This window comes from Stomoxys calcitrans, chromosome 2, assembly GCF_963082655.1.
Source record: "Stomoxys calcitrans chromosome 2, idStoCalc2.1, whole genome shotgun sequence".
Lineage (NCBI taxonomy): Eukaryota > Metazoa > Arthropoda > Insecta > Diptera > Muscidae > Stomoxys > Stomoxys calcitrans.
In genome coordinates this window covers 230,536,557-230,553,674 of record NC_081553.1, presented here as the reverse complement: position 1 = coordinate 230,553,674, position 17,118 = coordinate 230,536,557, and the positions used below count along the sequence as shown (strand labels likewise).

The window sequence follows — 17,118 nt, the reverse complement described above, 5'->3', positions numbered from 1 at the left end:
TCGAGATGTTACAAACGGAATGACTAGATTAGTTTGATGGTGGGTATAAAAAGAAAATCTTCCGTGCTACTTACAAAATCCTTAATTGTTTTCCATGCCACACCCCTAAGTTGGTTCAGCCGCGAAATAGTGGCATTTCCTCAGATTCAAGTTCCCCTGGAATGTGACATCATCAATGGCTTTACATATTCAATGTGCAAACATCAAGTAGCTGTTTAATAACCCTCTAATATACAATAAATTCAAACATGAGGAATAATTACCTTTGATTTCTTACGTATTTTACATTGTAACTGCAATGTGGAGAAATCTATAAATGCAGATCACTGTGAATGTTGAGGCCACAGTTCATTACAGCATTGCAAATAGTTCATAATCAACTACAGAATTAAGAACCTAGAACAGTATGACAGCTAAAGTGATTGTTATACTTTTCAGCATTATAAGCGCTGCGCTAGGGGCCTTTCGTAAGTCAAATGTGAAAATGAAAAATAAATGAAAATTTAACTGCCTGGACTCGTTGATCTAATAGTGCTAATTGAGAAAAAGAAAGGAAGAACAAATTGCCATGAATAATAATAAAAACTATGTTTATATCTGAAGTTTTAAAAGAAAAGAAACAAAGACATTAGGTGTCATTTGGCGAAAAAGGTGTAAAGTGACGCAGCCTTTGGGCTAGAACTTACTTTCTCCAATTCCATACAATAATATATTATTTATGAAATGAAAATGAAGATGTGTAATACTGTGTCAAGGACTTTCAAAGAATAGCGGAACTATTTCGGTATAAAAACTTTGCTAAAAAATGTTTAAATAAACATATTTATGTTGAATTTATCAGAACTATTCTTAAAACAGAACCTCTTCATTTAACTTTTCAAGTGAAAAATCCAAAAAATTGTGCAAACCTAATTTATTTTATCGGTAGCTGCTAGAGGTGTCTTTAAAACCCCTTTTTATTAATTAACATGTAAAAATGTGTTCAGACTGCTAGTAAAATTTAAGAAAGAAATTCAATATTCAGTCATATTATTTTCTGGACTCAAAAAAAGTTATGCTGAAAGATCGATCAAAACTTTGGTCAATATGATAAGACCTTCATAAGAAGAATTATATAGAATTGGGAATATTTCCATGAAAATGGTGATCGCAAGTTCGGTCTAAATAACTTTAAGGTTTTTAGTTATTTCTACATCATTTCCGACATCTTTTGCGTTTGACTACCCAAACTTCGCAATATTATATTTTATTTATTTATTTATTTACTTATTTAATAAACAACTAAATAAATAAAATATAATATTGCAAAGTTAGGATTGTCAAACGCAAAATATGTTGGAAATGATGTAGAAATAACTAAAAACCTTAAAGTTTTTTAGACCGAACTTGCGATCACCATTTTCATGGAAATATTCCCAATTCTATATAATTCTCCATAATGCAACCAACTACAGCCGGACCTCAATTATCCGGCATACCCGGGCCGGAAGAATTAGCAATAACCGATTTTGAATATTGTAATACACTTTAGGGCTATAGGCAATTTTATTAAAGTTTTTAAAAGAAAAAAAAAAATATTAAAATTCAAGGATTTTTATCAGTTTTATCAGTTTATTATTTCAAAAATACTGACACTTCCAATTAGTATTTCCAATTTTATGAACATTTGTTTCTGGGATGTAACTTCAAGTATTAAGGCCTGATTATACTCTCTTAAACATACTGTAAATGTATCTATCAGCTCAAAATTTCATCAGTCCATAATAAGCGCATATGACACAGAACTGTATATAGCATACAAAATTCCAGCGAATATCACAGGCATTTTCCATATAGAGTTATGAACATTTTATCCCAAATAATAGAACTTTCGCATAAACACAGGTTAAATTACTTCATAGTCAACTAGCCTTTACTTCAGGAAATTCATAAGCCCAGTACACTACCGAACCTTCTTAGTCGATGAAGGGTATATAAAAACTGTATGTCTTTAGTCAGGTCCAAGTACGATGTCCTATCTTGAACTTTTTTTTTTTAATAACGCAAATTTACTCAAATTATAATTTACAATTTCAGCGGATGATCCCAAGCCCTGTAAATATGGTGACGCAGAGTGTATTGGTAAACTTTTCGAGTATTATGTTAGCCAAAAACACAATGGTGAGTATCGAAAATATGTATATTCATAAACTGGCATCTTTACTGTAGTATTTATGCCCTACACCACCTCTGTGGTACAGTGTATTATAACTTTGTGCATTTGTTTGCAACGTTAAAAAGGCGAGTTAGACCCTTTAACAAGTATACCGATCGGCTTAGAATCATTTCCTGATTCGATTATGCTATGTCCGTCGGTCCGTCTGTCTGTCTATCCAAGTATTCTTGTAATCATGGACCTTGTACCTTGTAATAAATGTACAGGTCGCATTTGTTGTCCGATTGTCACAAAATTTTGCACAAATCACTTCTTTGGTCCAAGGACGAACTCTGTTGATTTTGAAAAATCGGTGAAGATTTAGATATAGCTCCTATATATATATATGTTTCACTCAATATGGCCTATTAAGGCTGTAGAAGCCACAATTTTGGTCCAATCTTTACAAATATTTGCATGATATGTTTTTTTCGACGTCTTGATCCGTGTGTACAATTTCATAAAAATCGGTTCAGATTTAGATATAGCTCCCATATATATCTTCCATCCGATATAGGCTTTTAAGGTTATAGAAGCCACAATTTTGGTCCGATCTTTACAAAATTTTGAACGATATGTTTTTTTTTTGTATTTCCCAATATGTGTGCGGAATTTCATAAAAATCAGTTCAGATTTTTTGAAGGCTACAGAAACCACAATTCTTACCGATCTGTACAAAATTTTGCACGTTATGTTTTTTTCGACGTCTTCATACATGTTTACAATTTCATAAAAATCGGTTCAGATTCAGATATATCTTCCATCCGATTTAGCGTTTGAAAGCGATAGAAGCCACAATTTTTGTACTATCTTTAAAAAATTCTGCATAAGATGTTTTATTCTGCATGACGTTCCAATATGTGTGCAAAATTTCATAAAAATCTATTCAGATTTAGATATAGCTCCCAAATATCTTTTATCCGATATGACCTTTGAAGGCTACAGAAACTAAAATTTTTGTCCGATCTTTACAAAATTTAGCGTAAGATGTTTAACTTGACGTTCCAATATGTGTGTAAAATTGCATAAAAATCGGTTTATATTTAGATATAGCTCCCATATATATTTTTCATCCGATATGGGCTTTTAAGGCTATAGAAGCCAGAATTTTTGTCCGATCTTTACAAAATTTTGCGTAAGATGTTTTACTTGACGTTCCAATATGTGTGTAAAATTTCATAAAAATCGGTTTAGATTTATATATATTTCTCATCCGAAATGGCCTATTAAGGCTGTAGAACCCAAAATTTAAGTCAGATCTTTACCATATTTTGCGTGAGATGTTTTATTTGACGTCCTAGTACGTGTGCTAAATTTTAAAGTTCGTCCAGATTTAGATACATATATATAGCTCCCAAAAATATTTTTCTTATTATATGATCTTTAATGCTCTAGTGCCACAATTTAGGTCCTATCGTTAGAAAATCTTACTAGGTTCTATTCAATATATCAATAGGTTTGCAAAAATCAATATTTTTTTATCAATATAAAATGTCGAACATTTACACACCATGTCCTTTCAGGTGATGATAGTATTGGATTGACTTCCATCGACCCATTGCCAGTGAAAAAAATTCCAGTAAGTGTCGGGTCTGATAGCCCCGTCAATGTTGATTTGGTTGTTTTTAATGGAAAGTCGGATGGTGTATCGACCTTAAAGTTTGTCAAAATGAAGTAAGTATATGTCACATACCCCCAAAAATTTTAATCTAATAAAATGTAAATATTTCTCTAACTACTGACATTGCCTTAATGTTGCATACATAAAGATTTGTTCTCATCGTTAACCGGTGTTTCAACACTTATATATTTACTAACATATTCATTTGTGTCTAGGGGATTTGGCAAGGATATTGCAGTTAATCACGAAATTGTCAGTTACTCTGAGAGCCTCACCACTACCGGTAATTACAATCTTACTGGAAAAGTTTTACTTTTACCCATTTCCGGAAGTGATACATGCAACATTACATTGTGTAAGTCACAATCTAATATACTATCAAAATCAAAAATTAATATTTTGTACCTAACTTCCCTTTTTGTGTAAACAAAAAAACTTAGTGAAAACAACTCTAACATTCGGATGGACTGGAGTTCCTTATGAAAAGGATGGGGAAACCTACATGAAACCAGACAAATTCTATCTTCGCCTGGAACCACAAGATGTTATTGTGAACTTCAACAATCTCTACAATGACAAAGCCTTGTCTGAAAATATGAATAAAATTTTAAACGAAAACATTAAAGAACTCTATGCCGAGATTTCGCCCTTCGTCGATAGAGGTTTTACTGCTATTGTTCGTAAAGTGATTACGAAAGTTTTTGCCACATATCCCTACGAAAAGTTTTTCATGAATTAACATTTATATTAGTGATTAAATATTTTAAAGCGATGAAATGTTAAGTTTTGAATTTTTAAAATAAATATTATGGATAATTAAAATAAATACATAAATTTCAATTGAAGTTTTAAATCGAAATAAAATAATATTTTTATTTAATTTAGCCTCTTCAGTTTTTTAACCCATATTACAATTACATTTAAGATTTTCAATTTCAAGCCAAAGAATCAAAACCTCAAAAAATATGCTTTCTTCAAATTTAGGTCGCTATATACTGAAGAAAACAACAACAACAATCACTTCAAATTTCAATATCTGACCCATTCTCATTATACTTCATAGGTGATTCTCAAATTGTTTTTTTTTAAATACCATTTTTAAACTTTGTACATTTACTTAAAAAGATAATTAAAGACGCTTTTTTTTGTAAAGATTTTCTGTGTTTTTAACTGATGTATATATATATACACCTGCAAGAGTGCCATTGCCAAAAGTTGGGGATTTAGATCGCGTGTCATGCATTGGGTGTATACTGCAGTTGTCAGACCTATAATGCTATATGGTGTTGTGGTCTGGTGGACGGCGCTTTAAAAATCCACCTACTGCTCAATACTTAACCGGATCCAAAGGATGGCTTGTTTGTACATCACAGCCGTACTGAGGACGACACCATCTGATGCACTGAATTTAATGCTACATCTTATGCCTCTGGACATTGTGGCTACCCAAAAGCTATGTGGCCTAATCTAGACTTGAAGAGGTCTACTGTTTTGCTGTCATTGGCTAGAACAGACGTCTCAGTCATTGTGTCCGTCATGACAGGTCACTGTCTAATCGGAAAACATGCTGACAGAGTGAAGGTTGCCAGCAATGACTTTTGCAGAAGCTGTGAGAACATCGAAGAAGAAGAGAAGCAAAATCCGGAGATAGGTTTATATGGGAGCTGTATCAAGCTATTGATCGATTCAGACCATATTAGACACGTATGTTGAAGATCATGAGAGAAGCCGTTGTACAAAATTTCTGCTAAATTGGATGAGAATTGCGTCCTCTAAAGGCTCAACAAGTCATGATCCCAGATCGGTTTATATGACAGCTATACCAGATTATGATCCAATTTGAGTCATACTTAACATACCTGGAAATGATACCAACACACTACGTGCAAAATTTAAGTTAAATCGGACGAGAATTGCCCCCTGTAGAGGCTCAAGAAGTGAGGACCAAAAATCGGTTTATATGGCAGCTAGGTCAAAACATGGACCGATTTGAACCATACTTAGCGCAGTTGTTGGAAGTGATACCAAAACACCACGTGCAATATTTAACTCAAATCGGACGAGAATTGCGCCCTCTAGAGGCTCAAGACCCAAGATCGGTTTATATGGCAACTACATCAAAACATGGACCGTTTTGGCCCATTTGGAATCCCAACATACCTACACTAATAAAAAGTATTTGTTCAAAATTCCAAGCGGCTAGCTTCACTCCTTCGAAAGTTAGCGTGCTTTCGACAGACAGACGGACGGACCGACATGGCTCGATCGACTTAAAATGACTTGACGATCAAAAATATACTTTATGGGGTCTCAGACGCATATTTCGAGGTATTATAAACAGAATGACGAAATTAGTATACCCCATCCTATGGTGGAGGGTATAAAAAAAAAAAAAATAATAGTAAAAATAAAACGGAATTACATAAAATAAAAATATATTGGACATATATTATAGAAGAAAATTAAATAAAATATTACAAAATAAATTTAAATAAAATAAATCAAATTAAAATAAAATAAAATCAACCAAAATAGTTATTACTCTTTGCTCAATTAAAATAATACGCTTTCATGTGCCTGATGTAATGCATACTCGTATATGAAGTTTCTGTTTAGCAACCTTCAAATTACATATTAGAAACCTAAATAATTATAATTACCGTTGCTTTCTTAGATATTTCACATTGCGCATTATAGAGAGATCTGTAAATTTAGAGCAATATGAATGGTACACTCAAAAAATTTTTAACCTCAACACAAGTTAAAATTAACTTACTTTGGGAAATATTGAACTTCCTATGGCGCTAAAGAGTCATGTGCTCGCTACAAGCTCAATAATTTCTTAATTTCTTTTTCTTCCCGCTGGTAAAATATGAACTAATGAGCACTGAAACTCAAAGGTTAAATTATTGAAAACAATCGCTATTTCCGAACTCGAATTTCGAAGTATCCAGTTGGAGATAGGCGAACACATCTCAATTACATAAAATTTTAAACATTTCAGTTACACATATTGAACTGAAATTCCAAATTTCTTTGAGTAGTTCATTCAGTAATAAGTTTCAGAAGAGGTATCGTAGACAACAATAAGCCTTAACTCATGCAAGGTGAAGTGCATGCTTATTCCAAAGAAATTAGTTTAAGTAAAATTACTAACACCATCTGAGTTTTTAACTATTTCATCTATACTCATGAAAAGTTATTTTTATTTGTACAGAGTTAGTTTTCTAACTCCTTGCGAATTTTTTTATAAAACGTGAGCAAAGATCATTAACAAACGTGTATTATGTAATCAACTCATATTAACGATAAGCATTTTTCTGAGTGTAAGGCCACAGTCTATTACAAGTAGTTCGTAATCAACTACAGAATAAAGAACGCAAAACATTGATAGGCCGTATTTACGAACATTGATAGGCTATTTACACTACGACCTTTGAAGCCCTCACACCTAAAGATTTCTAATGATGACCCCCCCTTACCAAGGGGCCCCCTTACCAAGGGGGCGAAAAGCGTCATATCATGGTTGGTGTGGTGTATCTCGTGATTCTGTTTTTTCCCCATTGTATAAAATTTCCGATCATTAGGCTCATCTCAAAGGAGAAATTAACACATCATTAGAAAAATGATCTCCACTGTAACGAGCAGATATAATTAGAAATTAAATTAATTTACTGATATTAAATTGTTCATAACTATTCAGAAAGCAGAATAAAGTTCCAGTCGTTCATATTCTAATTGCTTAATTGAAACAATCAAAAAAAGTAAAAAGACGTTAAGTTCGGCCGGGCCGAACTTTGGATACCCACCACCTGGGGTATATATCTAAACCACCTTTCGTCATAATCGCATGAAAAATTTATAATATATGCCCCCATGGCATCAATATCGAAATATAGTCCGATTTGCACATGATTCGGCACGGATATTGAGTAAGTACAAGTCATTGATCAATTTTGTAGAACAAAATATTGGTCTTTTTGGTAGCTATATCCAAATATAGACCGATCTGAATACTATGCAAAACGGATGTCCAAAAGCCTGTGTCAAATTTCAAAATCGGACAATTAATGCGTCTTTTAAGGGCCCAAGAACTTAAATCGAGAGATCGATCTATATGTCAGCTATATTCAAATCTGGACCGATCTGGGCCAAGTTTAAGAAGGATGTTGAAGGGCTTAACACAAATCAATGTCCAAAGTATCGGCGAAATCGGATAATAAATGCGCCTTTTATGGACCTTAGACCTTAAATCGAGAAATCGGTCTATATGGCAGCTATATCCAAATGTAGACCGATTTGAGCCAAATTACAGAAAGATCTTGAGGGTCCTAACACAACTCACTGTTTCAAATTTCAGCAAAATCGGAGAATAAATGTGGTTTTTATGAACCTTAGACCTTAAATCGGCGGATCGGTCTATATGGGGGCTATATCAAGATATAGTCCATCTTGGAAATTAAGCTGTATTAAGTATCAAAAGTATCAGCTCAATATCTCTATTTTTAAAGACTGTAGCGTTATTTCAACAGACAGACGGACAGACATGGCTAGATCATCTTAGATTTTTACGACGATCAAGAATATATGTACTTTATAAGGTCAAAATTAATATACCCCCATCCTTCCGTGGTAGATATAACAAGTCAATACGCATTAACTTCAGCCGACCTTTGGATACCCACCACCACAGATACGTCCTACCCAAAATTCAACAAAAACTGATGAAAAGTGTAACTTGCAAACTCAAGATGTTTATTCAGAACATCCCATGTAAACCATATCCCAACACGACCAAATTCAATAAACCTCACTGTTTAAAATTTTACCACAATGTAATATTAAATATATTACAATAAAATATGAGCAATAGTAATATGTTCAGTGTGAACATAGAACATCAACAAGCCTTCTCCATCTAGCTCTCTATACATTATTGTCTCTGGAAGAAAAGGTGTAGAAGTGATCGCGCCTCTGATGATGTGGCTATATGCTATATGTGTGTTGTGGTCTGGTGGGCAACGCTTCAAAAGTCCACCTACTGGTCAATAGTCAGCCAGATCCAAAGAATGGGGGTTCGTGCATCACAGCCGAATTGAGGACGACACCGCCTGAATTTAATGCTACACCTAATACCTCTGGACATTAAGGCTAGACAAATTACTGCGACCACTGTTGTGAGGCTAAGGTAGCTTTCTTTTTGGTCGCAGACACTGTTTTATCCTTGATACAAAGCTCGATGTTCCAGGTAGTGTTAATTACACATTGCCTGAGTTGCTTTTTGATAAAAAGCACTGTACTACTATTCCTGATAGCACCAGTTGGAACTACATTATTCCTGGTAATAGAAGTTAAATAGACTTCATTACGTTTAATGGCTAAGAAATTAAATCTCTGAGGAAGATATTTCTGAATTCAAAAACCGCCCTCGGTTGTCGCAGATGTCCGAACAGTTCAAAATTCACCAGTTCTTGGTACCGGGCCATGAAGATATCCCAGGGAATTGTAAATCAGGCGAGCTCGCGAAACTAGTAACTACCTCGCTCATTCCAGGGGAACTGGAATCTGTGGGTAAATCTCTAGCGGCACGTAAGCGAAGTACAGAAGGGCAACGAATGACAGATGGTCGCAAAGTCGGGGCCCAATCTATCTAGACTTGAAGCGGTCTACCGCTTTGATGTCGCTAACTAGAATAGACTTCTCAGTCATGGCGTCCTTCGTGACTGGTCACAGTCTGATCGGAAAATATGCTGATAGACTGAAGGTTGCATGTTACAACTCTTGCCGAAGCTGTGTGGGCGAGGTAGAAAGAGAGACTATAGAACATAGATGGGCAACAATACACAGCCGCACATGAATTCTTATGCCCATGGGCATAGAAAAAACGAATAGAAGATAAACAAATTCAAATATTATGAGGGACTTAAAAATGTTAGTGTTTAAAAGAAAAATAAAATCAAAAAAAAAAAAATATTTTTTAAATGTCTATTAAAACCTAATAAAAATCTGCATTTTGCTTCTTGTTTAATTAAAGTAATTTTTTTATTCATCCCATTTGTCCCAATATCTAATTCTATTTGTCCCAATATCTAATTTAAATTCCATTTTGAAGACATATTTAAAAGAATATTGAACTTACACAATAAAATTCACTGTAAGATGAAGAAAAGTGTAGCACTTTTTTGCGACATTTAGATCCCCGAAAACCTAATTACTTCTACATCATTGGATATCAAAGCAAGTACCAAGCAACATTTTGTTAAAACTTTAAATTTTTATCGACGGCAATAATATCAATAAAAGGAACTATTCTCCATTTAAACGTTATTTATGGTTTAGAAGAGATGTCTGTTGCAAATTGAAAGAAAGTGCATAAATCTCAAACGCATGACTATATAAACATATTGTTGTAAAATCCAACTGAATGCATTTGTTATTACCGTAAATTGAAAATCATAAAATAAACATAGACAGCAGTAAATCAAACTAGCCAGGTTATTGTTAAGTGGTTTAGAAAATAAAGATTAAGCTTATGTTATGTCCAACTAAATCCAATAAAATATAAAATGGAAAAGGGTTTATAGAAGAAAATAAAAATCTTATATAATAAAATAAAATAAAATGAAATAAAATAAAATAAAATAAAATAAAATAAAATAAAATAAAATAAAATAAAATAAAATAAAATAAAATAAAATATAATAAAATAAAATAAAATAAAATAAAATAAAATAAAATAAAATGAAATGAAATGAAATAAAATAAAATAAAATAAAATAAAATAAAATAAAATAAAATAAAATAAAATAAAATAAAATAAAATAAAATAAAATAAAATAAAATAAAATAAAATAAAATAAAATAAAATAAAATAAAATAAAATAAAATAAAATAAAATAAAATAAAATAAAATAAAATAAAAAAAAATGAAATGAAATGAAATAAAATAATAATAAATAAATAAATAAAATAAAATAAAGTCAGCAAAAATTATGTAAAATTAAATTAAATTTAAATATAATCATAAGTTCACCACTGTTCCTTAATGGAATGTTCGTGGGAAAATTTGCATTTGTATTTTCAAAAACAGATCTTATTTCTAATAACCCACTAATATACCATGAATTCATACATAACACATTTTACAATATAACAACAATGTAAGGAAATCTATAAATGTTGATGTCTATGAATGTTGAGGCCACAGTCCATTACAACATTGCATGTAAATAGTTCGTAATCAACGGCGGATTTTAAAACCAAGAGTAGAATGATACCGAAAGTGATTTTTATACTACTCATCTTAGTAGCCGCTGCACAAGGAGATTTTCGTAAGTCAAGTGGAAATATGAAAATAAAATGAAACCTTGTGTGCAGGAGGGCGCAAAAGTCCTTATACTACGAATTGAAAAAAAAAATTTCGAAAAAATAAATCTCAAAGAAGAAATCGACAAGAAATAAAATATATTTTCAAGTTATAAGTTATTATGTCATTCTCAAACAAAAGGAAGTAAACAGTATGACATTCGGTGTCATTACCCCCCAAATATGGTGGGTAAATAAGTACAATGAACTCTCTTGCACTTCATTTAAAACAAGGCAAATTTATTTAAATAATTCTTTATACATTTACAGCGGATGATCCTAAGCCCTGTAAATATGGTGACGCTGAGTGTATTGGTAAACTTTTTGAGTATTTCGTTAGAGAAAAACATAAAGGTGAGTCTTATGTGTACCTTACGTCATTAATGGGTATTATAACCAGTGTTGCCGTTTTCGGTAGGTTCCTACCAAATTGCTAGGTTGGTAGGTTGACCTCAATATTTGGTAGGTTTTTCCCAACATAAAGTTATTTACTGAAAAAATGCCGCGGATGACTCAAAATTATTTAAACTTTTGTCTTTTCTGTGTCTTCGTTAAGAAGAAGAACAAAATACTGCTACTATTTCAAATTTCAGGAAAAACGCGTTTGTTCTGATATTGACTGCAACTGGTACAAAAGGATCTCTTCAAAATTTTCTAAATTCTGGGTAAGAAATACGGTTTTTGTGTGTTAAAAGCCTTCAATCCGAAAAAGGGGCTATATGGCAGCTGCATACATATATGAACAGATCTGATCCGGATGTTGAGGCGTCCATGCGATTCACCGTAACGGGGAAAATGATTAGTAAAGCGCATTAACCAAAATCGACACCGTTGTTCACAAGGTTTTCTCAAGTAAACAGCCAGCCAGTTTAACGCCATTAGTTCTTTGTTTACTTTTATGGCAAACCACACCATTTTTTATTGCACGTTCTCTCTTTCTCAGATTTCGGGCAAACGTACACACAAATGACAACCAAGTTTCTTTGTGTTAAGGACAATGTCGGTTCAGTAAATCAGCTTCTTGGCAAAATGTCGGATTATATCCCGGTTACACTAGAGCCCAAATCTACTTGATTAGAGATAATCTCCAAAAATCGTTTACACTACGAATAAAGTAATTTGCAACATCAAGTGAATTTGATTTGTGATCAACAGTGATGTTTTAGACTGCGTTTTTATTGTGATCTGCATTTTTATTGTGCTCAGCATCTATATTGTGCTCAGCAATTAAATTGGTGAAGTGATTTTATTAAATTTAATTACGAAATTTTATAATTTTAATAAGAAATTGTCAAATGTTGAGAAAAAATACTGCCACTTATAACCGGTATTTAATACAAATGCAGTGTTGCATTTGCAATTTTCGAAGGAGATTTGCTGCAAATCTTCTCAATCTTGGGTTGTTCTTTGAAATAGGGGAAAAAATTCCTTTGACTTTTATAAACTCAAAGTCGGGAGATCGGTATAAAGAGAGCTATATCAAAATAAAGGCCATCTTTGAACTCTAGGCTGTAGAGTGATTTCAACCAACAAACGAATGGACACGTCGAGATCGTCTATGAATATAACGACTATCTAGTATACATACCTTGTAGGGTTGAAAATGTATAAATTGATGTATGAAAGATAGAATAGCAAAATGACCAACTCTTCGGTTGAGGGTATAAAAACATACTGCATTTTTGGCTTGTAGAACATTTGGTAGGTTTTGATCGGGTTTGTTAGGATTTTTCTTAAATTTTGGTAGGAAATAATTTCCTTGAGTGGCAACACTGATTGTAACAATGTGGATATATCAGTTAATCATTTCTTACATTAATACACTATATTCTTTCAGGTGATGAAAGTATTGGATTGACATCCATCGACCCCTTGCCAGTAAAAAAAATTCCAATAACTGTTGGATCTGATAGCCCTGTCAATATTGATTTGGTAGTGTTTAACGGGAAAGTTGAAGGTGTATCGACTTTAAAGTTTGTCAAAATGAAGTAAGTATTGCCACATTTCTCTATAACTAATGGTGATTTCGATTCTGGAAAAAAATATTACACCAATGTTGCACTTATACGGGACAACATTTTGCAAATGTCGCCCCAACCCTCTCATAGTGTTACACATTTTGCATTTTCAATCGAACCTGTTCATATATCTATATGTAGTCATTTAGACCAAATAATACAATAATATATTCTAGCAATGCATCTAATATGCCGTTAGCTAAATAAAACGCGTTCACTTTTTTCCATTTTTACATATTTCTTTCTTCTTCTTTTGTTGAAACAAAATGTTCTTGAATCAAAGCTCCTGATATTAATTGCGACATTCTCCACCGCAGACATAGCACAATGTAAGAAATGCAACATTTTGCCACTCTCTGTAAGCAGCATCATAACAAACAAACACTACACCCGGTGGTGAGGTTAAATTTTTTTCGACAAATGAACAAAAAATTTCGATTCGATATTCTGGCAATGCATCTAATATGCCGTTAGCTAAATAAAACGCGTTCACTCTTTCCATTTTTACATATTTCTTTCTTCTTCTTTTGTTGAAACAAAATTTCTTGAATGAAAGCCCCTGATATTAAGTGCGACATTCTCCACCGCAGACATGGCACAATGTAAGAAATGCAACATTTTGCCACTCTCTGTAAGCAGCATCATAACAAACAAACACTACACCCGGTGGTGAGGTTAAATTTTTTTGGACAATTGAACAAAAATTTTCGATTCGATATTCTGGCAATGCATCTAATATGCCGTTAGTTAAATAAAACGCGTTCACTCTTTCCATTTTTACATATTTCTTTCTTCTTCTTTTGTTGAAACAAAAGTTCTTGAATGAAAGCCCCTGATATTAAGTACGACATTCTCCACCGCAGACATGGCACAATGTAAGAAATGCAACATTTTGCCACTCTCTGTAGGCAGCATCATAACAAACAAACACTACACCCGGTGGTGAGGTTACATTTTTTGGACAAATGAACAAAAAATTTCGATTTTAGTGCATGTCAAAAAATGCTTCACTTTTTTGCACAATAAAAATCACCATAAGAAAAAAAGACAATGAAAACAACATAGTAAATAATTTTGTTTTTCTGACATCACACGATTTGAGAACAATAAATTCAGAATAATTTTTATATATGTTCTTCTTTCTAGGGGTTTTGGCAAGGATATTGCGGTAAATCACGAAATTGTAAGCCAATCCGATAGTCTCATCTTTACCGGCCCTTATAATCTAACCGGAAAAGTTCTACTTCTACCCATTTCCGGAAGTGACGTATGCAACATCACATTGTGTAAGTCAGGTGTAGAGTTCGGATTTTTATGCACATCTTTCTTATATATAAAAATGAATTTGTGTTGGTTTGTTTGTGTGTTCCAAATAGACTTAAAAACGGAGGAACCGATTATCTTGAAATTTTCATAGATAGTGCATAGTGATCCCGTGTTGAAAATACGGTACTAAATTTTTTGATATCTGAAGGGGGCGGACCCTCCCCCTTACCATTATTTTTTGAAACGCCAGATCTCGGAGGTGGGGGTGCGATTTAAACGAAATTTTGTGTGCTCTCTTATAGTAACCTACAAGCAAAAATTTGGTATCCAAATTTCGGATGGGGTACCTAGGGGGAGCCGCCCCACCCTCAAAACCTACCAAATATACATATAGACCAATCACGACCATATGGGACTCAGTATTTAACAGTATTTAAGATAAGAAAACGTATCTGATATCCAATTGTCGGACCAAGTGTTTGGAGGACCACCCCAAACAAGACTTATTTACTGACCAAGGCAGTTTGCAAATTTGCCCATGAACATTCCATTACTGTCCTTAATGGAATGTTCATGGGCAAACTTATCATTAAACTCATACCCACATATCAATGAGTGCAGTCCGATCCAAGTTAAAGCTCAATGATAAGGGACCTCCTTTTTATAGCCGAGTCCGAACGGCGTGCCGCAGTGCGACACCTCTTTGGAGAGAAGTTTTACATGGCATAGTATCTCACAAATGTTACCAGCATTAGGAGGGAAAAATCACCGCTGAAAATTTTTTCTGATGGTCTCGCCAGGATTCGAACCCAGGCGTTCAGCGTCATAGGCGGAATGATAACCTCTGCGCTTCGATGGCCTCCAGTGTAGTGCAGGCCTGAGGGTAGAATACGAATCCAAATGTGGGACCAAGTGTTTGAGGGCCGCCCTTCCGAAAAACATCCCCCAAAGAGGATAATTTACGACCATAGCAATATGGGGCTTAGTTGAAAGTTTTTAGGGACAATAACCCAAACCGGATATATTTGCTTTATTTTGCAATAATGGATTTGGGATTAGAAAACGAATTTGACATCCTATTTCGAGGCCAATGGAATATGGGGTTCAAATACTTCACAAATAGCAATTATTTACTAGCCATCGCAATGTGGGGCTCAAATAAAGGTATTTGGGAGTAAAATACGATAATTCAAATGTGGGACCATGTATTTGGGGCACCGCCCCTTCCCCAAAAGGTTACAATTTACCGACCATGCCAATATGTGGCTCAAATGAAATGTATTTGAGTTTAGAAAACGAATTTGATAACCTATTTTAGGGCCAAATGTTTGGGGGACGCCTCATTCTATAAACTCTTCTTAAACCAACAGCAATATGAGGATTATATAAATGGCATTTAAGAGAAGAGCACGATGCTGATATATTTTTCAGGGCCAAGTGTCTGGGGGACCACCTGACCCCCGAAAACATCCTTAAATCGGATATCATGAGAATATCGGGCTGATATAAAGTCTTTTAGGAATGGAGAACATCTAAACTTAATAACATTAAACCCTACGAGCGATTTCGTAGTCCAATAAAGATCATATGGGATTCAGATAAAGGCACTTATATTGTTATACTGTTAGTCAAACGATATGCATATACTATTTTCGTAGCATGGTATTTTACTAAAAGCTCTTTAATTGTCGAAAACAAATATTCAAAGGATAATTTGGTTCCATATAAAGTTAAAGAAGGCGTAGCGAAGCGGGCGCGGTTCAGCTAGTATACAAAATACATCAGTAACTTTTTTCCATTATAAGAAAGACATTAAATGCAAAATGAAAGTTCTCAATCCATGTTTAGAAAATTAATTTTTTTATCACAAAATACCGCAGCATTTGCCAAATAATAGATGCAAAATTTCGATATTGCGTAAAAGCCCGTTCTTTTAAATCTATCTCAACTAGTCATAACACAAATCAATTAATACAATTTTATATTAATTTTTTGTAATATGACATAACACATACTCAATCAATACAATTATCAATCAATTTTTTTTTTATGTCTTTTTTTCTAAAAAAAACACCAAAACCTAGTGAAAACTACACTAACCATCGGATGGACTGGAGTTCCTTATGAAAAGGATGGGGAAATCTACATGAAACCCGACAAATTCCATCTTCATCTGGATCCACAAGGTGTTGTGGTGAAATTCAACAACCTCTACAATGACAAAGAGTTGTCCGATAATATGAATAAATTATTGAACGAAAATGTGAAAGAGCTCTATGCCGAGATTTCACATCTTATCGACAAAGGTTATGCAGCTATTGTTCGTAAAGTGGTTACGAAAGTTTTTGCCACATATCCCTATGAAAAGTTTTTCATGAACTAAAAAGAATCAATGAAATTATTGATAAAGATAATTCTAGAATTTTAAGTGAAAAAAACTTCAATTACATATTATTTGTACTATAAGTGATATAAATACAAAAAAAAAAATTTTAAAACTATATAATAAAACAAAATTTTCACTTTTGTTTCTTCCAATAAATTAACATTTCTTTTCATTCTTTACACCCATTAAAACTGTCTGCTGATAATAACAAACACTGTATGCTGATAATAGCAAACACTGTCTGCTGACTGGGCAAACTTCTCACATA

The 17,118-nt window shown here is 33.4% G+C and overlaps 3 protein-coding genes across 6 annotated transcripts in view; 2 read left to right on the top strand and 1 right to left on the bottom strand.

The window, feature by feature from the left end:
- LOC106091280 (circadian clock-controlled protein daywake) overlaps positions 1–17,118 on the bottom strand; it is a 758,551-nt gene that overhangs the window by 243,986 nt on the left and 497,447 nt on the right. The gene's annotated exons all lie outside the window — the stretch shown is intronic.
- LOC106091705 (protein takeout-like) lies at positions 340–4,628 on the top strand. The gene is given in 5 exon segments (NM_001311246.1): positions 340–467; positions 2,077–2,160; positions 3,718–3,868; positions 4,031–4,170; positions 4,256–4,628. Coding segments are annotated over 5 exon segments (735 nt in total). The 5' UTR covers positions 340–406; the 3' UTR covers positions 4,555–4,628.
- LOC106091873 (protein takeout) lies at positions 10,998–17,006 on the top strand. Of its 2 annotated transcripts, none has more exons than XM_013258670.2 (5): positions 10,998–11,146; positions 11,451–11,534; positions 13,018–13,168; positions 14,345–14,484; positions 16,651–17,006. In XM_013258670.2, exons 1-5 carry the CDS (start codon positions 11,086–11,088, stop codon positions 16,845–16,847), a joined length of 633 nt encoding a protein of 210 aa, XP_013114124.1. In that variant the 5' UTR covers positions 10,998–11,085; the 3' UTR covers positions 16,848–17,006. The 2 variants fall into 2 exon arrangements, with proteins under 2 accessions (XP_013114124.1, XP_013114052.1); XM_013258598.2 differs by having other exon boundaries at positions 10,999–11,146; positions 16,549–17,006.

Coding starts and splice junctions, on each gene's coding strand:
- LOC106091873 (XM_013258598.2), top strand. CDS start 11,086: ATGATACCGAAAGTGATTTTTATACTACTCATCTTAGTAGCCGCTGCA. Junction 11,147..11,450: donor CGCTGCACAAGGAGATTTTC/GTAAGTCAAGTG, acceptor ATACATTTACAG/CGGATGATCCTAAGCCCTGT. Junction 13,169..14,344: donor TTAAAGTTTGTCAAAATGAA/GTAAGTATTGCC, acceptor TCTTCTTTCTAG/GGGTTTTGGCAAGGATATTG.